Source organism: Propithecus coquereli, unplaced genomic scaffold (assembly GCF_000956105.1).
Source record: "Propithecus coquereli isolate 6110/MARCELLA unplaced genomic scaffold, Pcoq_1.0 Scaffold534, whole genome shotgun sequence".
NCBI lineage: Eukaryota > Metazoa > Chordata > Mammalia > Primates > Indriidae > Propithecus > Propithecus coquereli.
The window spans coordinates 349,276-355,818 of record NW_012151219.1 but is presented as its reverse complement, the minus strand read 5'-3'; the positions used below and the strand labels follow the sequence as shown (position 1 = coordinate 355,818).

Below are 6,543 nucleotides of genomic sequence, written 5' to 3'. Positions count from 1 at the left end.
TTGAGACAGGGTCTTTCTGTTTCACCCAGGCTGGAGTTGAGTGGCATGATCCAGCACATTGCAGCCTGGAACTCCTGGGCTCAAGTGATCCTCCCACCTCAGCCTCCTGAGTAGCTAGGACTACAAGCATGTAACACTGCATCTGGCTAACTTTTATTATTATTATTATTCATTGTAGAGACAGGATATTGCTATGCTGCCCAGGTTAGTCTCAAAACTCCTGGCCTCAAGCAATCCTCCCACCTCAGCCTCCTGGAGGGCTGGGATTAAAGGCATAGGCCTGATTTTAAATTTTATTAATATGCTGCATTCCTACATGCCAAGGAGACAGCAATGAAAATAATTCTTTTATTCATTTTTCAAAGATTTATTGAGCATCTACTATGTGCTGGGACACTGTGCTAGGCTCTGGAGAAATGGTGATGAATAAGGTTGATAAACTTTTTTTTTCCTAAAGCTTGTACTGATATAGTCCTTTTTTTCAGAGCAGAAAAAATAGAATGTATTTACAGCAAAGGATGATTATGTGTTATTATGAAAATGGTGTGAAAACACTAGGCCATAGTTCTGTTCTTTCTCCCTACATCGTGACTCTGATTAAAATTCAATCAAGTTATTTATAGAGGAATTAGTATACTGCTTTCCTCAGATTTGTTTTAGGTTTTAAGTAAAAATTGAGAGCCTTTGGGCTTTAGTCCAGGAATGCTAACAGAAGACTTCAGAATAGCACTTTGTACTTAAAACCTCTCTCATGTCAAAACTGGTGAATGGCCAGAGTCTGGGAAGGGTAGTGGGGAGGAGGGGATAAAGTGAGGATGGTTAATAAGTATAAAAATACAGTTGGATAGAATGAATAAAATTTGGTATTTGGTAGCACAGTAGGGTGACCATAGTTAACAATTTGTTATATATTTTTAAATAACTATTATGAAAGAGTGGAATTGGAATGTTCCTAACACAAAGGAATGATAAATGCTTAAAGTGATAGATATCCCAAGTACCCTGATTTTATCATTACACATAGTATGCTGTATCAAATCATCACATGTACCCCATATATATGCAATCATTATGTACCCATAATAATAAAAATTTTTTTAAAAAGAATTTTAAAAAATACTAGGGAATATACTGTTGCATAAACCAAAGCAACATCCCTTGTTCAGGTTGACTCTGGGTATTTTAGAAAGTGATTCTGGAAATTCTGAATTCTTTGGGTTTTAATACCTGTTTCTAACCCTATTTCAATGGAGCGAATTGGTACTATATTTTTCAAGCATATTTTTATTCAAAACACCATGTCTTTTGCTGTGTGGTGTATAGGAAGGCACGTATAATGGAAGCAGCTGCCCAGGATCTAGTTCTGGCTCTTCCATTAATTAACTGTGTGGCCTTGGGCCTCTCTGGGCCTCAGTTTTTTCAAAATGCTAAATGATCCTTAATTAGCCCTAAAATTCTGATTTGGTTAAACTAAATGGAGGAAGTGTTATCATTTTGCACCTGCCTCTCCCTCTTGCCCTCTTCCCAACTACACAAATATATTAGAAGCCTTATCACCACTGTTGAAATGGATGCTGAAACAATTTTCTTTTCTAATCTTGGCATTTGTATGTTATTTAGACTGAAGTCTGAGGCTTTTGTATCTACCTGCTTCCCCAGTCTGAATGACTGGACTTTCTGAAAGAGATCCCTGTACTGGGAGCAATCTGTCTTCTTACCAACTTTCAGTCTCTAATCCTAGCTGTTACCAAGGGCCCTGTTTCAAACTCAGTAGACCCTCCCAGCCCCTAGATATTGCCACCTATATGACTAATAGTATCCTCACTGTCTAAAGACTTATGCTGCTCTGCCCAAACCTGCCTGATCAAATTCCTTCCAAACAGATACCAGCCAGATCATGCCAAATTCCTCTCCTTGAGGAGCAGCACTGCAGCCCAGTTGGTACTCTTGAATCTGGTCCTGCCTAACCCGGGCTTACTCTTCTGTCCCTGAACGGTATGATTGATGTCCCAGTTTGCCTCTGTCAAACCTTCTTAAGTTACAATAGACATAGGTATGTGTATATCTGCATGTAAGCACATTGATCCTTAAGCTAAGTCTTACAAATGAGCATATTCCCTAGAATTAGCCCAGTGTAAAAAAATTTTATTTTAAAAAATTAAATATATATACACTGTTAGCTCTGGAATTAGTTTTTTTAATTTTAAAAATTAACCTCTAGGTTTTGAACTTCTTCCTATTTACATAATTGAACAACTTGAGGAAATAATGATGAAGCTATGCGGAGCAGTATAATATGTTTTCTTGCCCTCACATTTCACTGTTTTGAAATGTATTTTATTTTCCTACAATTGCCAGAACTTCTCCTTGTGAGGCTGAGCTTCAGGAATTAATGGAACAAATTGACATCATGGTAAACAACAAAAAGTTGGATTGGGAAAGAAAGATGCGGGCTTTGGAGACACGATTAGATCTTCGGGATCAAGAGTTGGCAAATGCACAAACTTGTTTGGATCAGAAAGGTCAAGAGGTACGGAATACATGTATTAATAAATTGTCAATTCACCAGACTCTTATAAGTAGTATTTATTCTATCAGAATAATGGTTTTTATTATACACTTTTTTAACAGGCATCAGCAACAACATTAATTGCTTGAAATTCGGTCAGCTAATAGTATGCTAAAGGTATTCTATCAAATAAATGACAATCTGTGGATGAACCTAAATCCATAGATATCTGTTGATGAGGACAGACATATTGTGTCTCTCAGTTCTATACCTGTAACGACACAGATGTGTAAACAGGTGCCTTGTCTGCTTTTTAAGCAGAGAAATTCTGTAAGCCAAATCCTTAAAACCTGCTCTTGGACATTTTTCTTTTTCTTTTTAATATGTTAGTTCTTGTAAAAATGTGACAGTTATTCCATAATACCATTAAAGTAGAGATCCCCTTGAAGGCAATGGAGAAAAAAAAAAGTAGAGGTTTTGCCTGAGTAACGATGACATAGCCTCCCACAAAGATAATGCAAAGCAAATTCTAAACCTTCATTTACTATGTGATGGTGATAAGGATCTTTTGTTAAACATCCATACTGTCCTAATGTGGACTTTGTTGAATAGTGCTAGCAATGTTTAGTTTTTGTGAATTTAATTTTTAATAGCTATTTTAGGAACTGCAGTACAAATATTTATTCTTGGTTTGGCACAGCAGTTTTAGTTGAATGGTGCTTCTCTTTTGTACATTTTCTGATTTTGTCAGGCAAAATTTAGGAAAAGCAAAATTAAATTTTATTCTTCATGCAGGTGGGGTTACTGCGACAGAAGTTGGACAGTCTGGAAAAATGTAATTTAGCAATGACTCAGAATTACGAAGGACAACTACAAACCCTAAAAGCTCAAGTAAGAAAACTTACTACAATTTAATAGCACACATTTTTATATGTTTTGACCTATAAAATTGTGTTAATTTTATTAAAACTAATTGTTTTTAATGTAAGCAAAAGTTCTTAAATTTTAATTTTATGTTGGGACTTTCATTGTTTCATATGTGTTGATTTTGTCTCTTCTACTAGATTGTCAGCTCTGTATACCTTCTGTACCTCTTTAACTGCTCAGCACAGTGTTAGATGCATAGCTTTCTATTTCTCAAGAGACTTTTTGATTAATTAGATGATAACAATTAGCTATGTGAGCAACAACAAAAAAACAAAATTATCTTTTGTGGTTATTACTACCTAACAGAGATATCCTTTATTCTATGGAAATGTAAAATGTAGACGTTTAGGTGTGGTACAGTGGCTCACACCTGTAATCCTAGCACTCTGGGAGGCCAGGGCAGCAGAAGCGCTTGAGTTCAGGAGTTTGAGACCAGCCTGAGCAAAAGCGAGACCCCATCTCTACAAAAAGGTAGAAAAATTAGCCAGCTACTGGGAAGGCTGAGCCAGGAGGATAACTTGAGCCCAAGAGTTTGAGGTTGCAATAGGCTATGATGACGCCACTGTACTCTAGCAGGGGTGACAGAGCAAGACTTTGTCTCAAAAATAAAAATAAGATAACATAAAATAAAAACTTTGATATTATAAAATAAATAACTGAAAGAATAAAACTGTTCTTTATTATTAAATACTTTGTTACTGGTAGGGCTGTTTCTTAAATGATAGTGCCTCTGCACATGTAATGAGAGGGATACCGATTTCTTTCTTACTTAGCCCTCTATCTTCACACAGAGCTGGCGAGGACAAAGTGTTATCTCCCGTACCACAGATAGCATGTAGGGTAGTAGTCATCTGAGCATCTCAGATCTAGCAGATACTATATCTTTGTTTAACCTAGTAAATGAATCAATGGGAAATATAGTTTGATTATGAAATATGGTTGGTTTACAACCAGTGTTTTTTGGAATGCAAAGATTTCATATATAGTGATCTAGTTAAAGGAGTCCAAAGTAGTTAATGATCTCTTTAAGTACCTTTCTAGGGAGAGAATTCAGCTATTGAGATTGGAATATGAAACATTTGATGTCACTTAACAGGCATAATTTTATAAGACTAGCTCTTAGTCTACCTGACATTTTGCCTGCAGTTCACGTAACTGCCACTAGACAGTAGCTTGGTTATGAAAATGATGTGTTTCTTCCTAGCTGAGACTCCAGGCATTTAGTATTTAAGTCAATCAACCTTACATTTTCTATAAAGAGAAAGCCATAAAGCAAAAACATAAATACTAAATAATTATAATTGTTTAGTGTAAACAAAGAGATCACAATCTGGAATAAGTTGAAAAAATACAGAAATCTAGATACAGGTTAAGTATGATCTCTATGTTATATTTAACTAGTTCAGGCACTGTTTACCTAATCTTTTATTTCTGTTGGGGTTTTCCCCCCACTTCTCTTGTTAAAAAGTTTTGGCCTTGGCTGGATGAGGTGACTCACACCTGCAATCTCAGGTTTCAGGAGTTTGAAACCATCCTGGGCAACATAGCAAGACCACATCTCAGGAAAAAAAAAAAAAGAAAAGAAAAGAAAGAAAAGTTTTGGGCCCTGTTTAGAGGTGCTGGACTGTCATCTACTATATGAATCCTTGCCATTTGATGCTTTGCAGCTCTATTTTATTATTTGGCTGCTGGCTGGTTTTCAACACTAAGCAAAAACTATTTTAACAATTTAACAAAAAAACTTTGTTCTGTGAAACACTAACATTGAGATTTTAGGAAAACTGATTTAAGTTAATGTTGGCCAAGTTAAGACTCTTCCTCCTCTCCTGGAGAGTCACAGTGCACATTAGCATGTTACTGGCTGTGAGTGGTCCTGCATTAAACAAACCCATTTAACCTTCTCAATCCATCATTTTCTAAAGATGTTTGACCTTTTTACTTTTTAAACTAAAGCCTACTAATACCCCTGTAAATAGGGGTTTCATGGAGTACACTTTGGAAATGCTACCCTGTTACTGAGAGAACAACCACCTGTTTCCACTACAGTTTTCTGCTTCTCTGTTTTTCTCTGGTTAAAAGACAAGAAAGAAGAGAGTTAGGGAGGAAGACTGGAAGAGAAGGAAAGAGGGAAGAAGGGAAACAGAAAAACAAAAGTACTATGTACTTGACTTGGTTTGCATAAAAGCTAGTAATATGTCATTTTTCTAACTGGAAATGGTATCTTGTGGCAAAAATGCTTTTGTTGCTGATTGCTCACTCTACTGATTCCTTCTTTGAAATTCCTAGTTTATTTATAATTTCATTTCCTAAAACATCTTAAGGATATACTTTACCACAACTCAGCCTTGAATAACTCAACTCTGTCAAAGTTTACATGTAGAAATTGCTTCCTTTTAAAAAGGGGTATTTTCTTTTCCTTCTAACAATTATAAACTATAATATAAAATGTGTGTGTGTGTGTATATATATACACACACATATATCTGTATATATATATAAGACTTCTGCTTCTGGAGTATCCTCCCACTAAATACAGCTAAAAACCCTGGACATTATTTATAAAACAACATAAGAAGACTCTGAGAAATGAAGAGAAGAAACAGACTAGCCCATTGGCCTGGGACCTTGGCACCCAAAGAATGACACAGTAGTGAGTTCCCTGGGATTTTCTTTTTTTTTTTTGCTTCATATATCCCAGACTGGGTAATAGCTAAACCAGCAACCCAGACATGCCAGTGGGTGCAAACAAACAAAAAGAGCCCCAAGGAAAGCCTGCTGTCTCCAGCCAAAAGAACAAGAAGAGACACCCTAACAAGATAAAAAACACTTTTAGATAATAACCTTTCTACTCCAGCCAAATGCCACAGGAAAAAAACCTACAGCAATAGATTTTCCTTCTCTTGAGTTTTCTAAAATTCTTGATAGCAAAAAATATAACAATGTCTAATATGGTTCTCAATATATGTAGAGGAAATACTTAAGATAATTGTATTATGAATGGGGCAGCATAAAGTAATGTTTCTACACTAAAACTGGCGAAATGTCAAATACCAGTAGACTGTGATAAATTGTGTAAATAAAGTGTAATACTTAGGGCAACCACTGAA

At 35.9% G+C, this 6,543-nt stretch overlaps 1 protein-coding gene across 1 annotated transcript in view; it reads left to right on the top strand.

Annotated features, from left to right (window-relative positions):
• Positions 1-6,543, top strand: part of CCDC67 (coiled-coil domain containing 67) — an 81,338-nt gene that overhangs the window by 15,088 nt on the left and 59,707 nt on the right. Inside the window, exons 2-3 of the mRNA XM_012657233.1 lie at positions 2,359-2,530; positions 3,305-3,400. Of these exons, the coding sequence (XP_012512687.1) occupies positions 2,359-2,530; positions 3,305-3,400 (268 nt within the window). The remainder of the gene's footprint in view (positions 1-2,358; positions 2,531-3,304; positions 3,401-6,543) is intronic.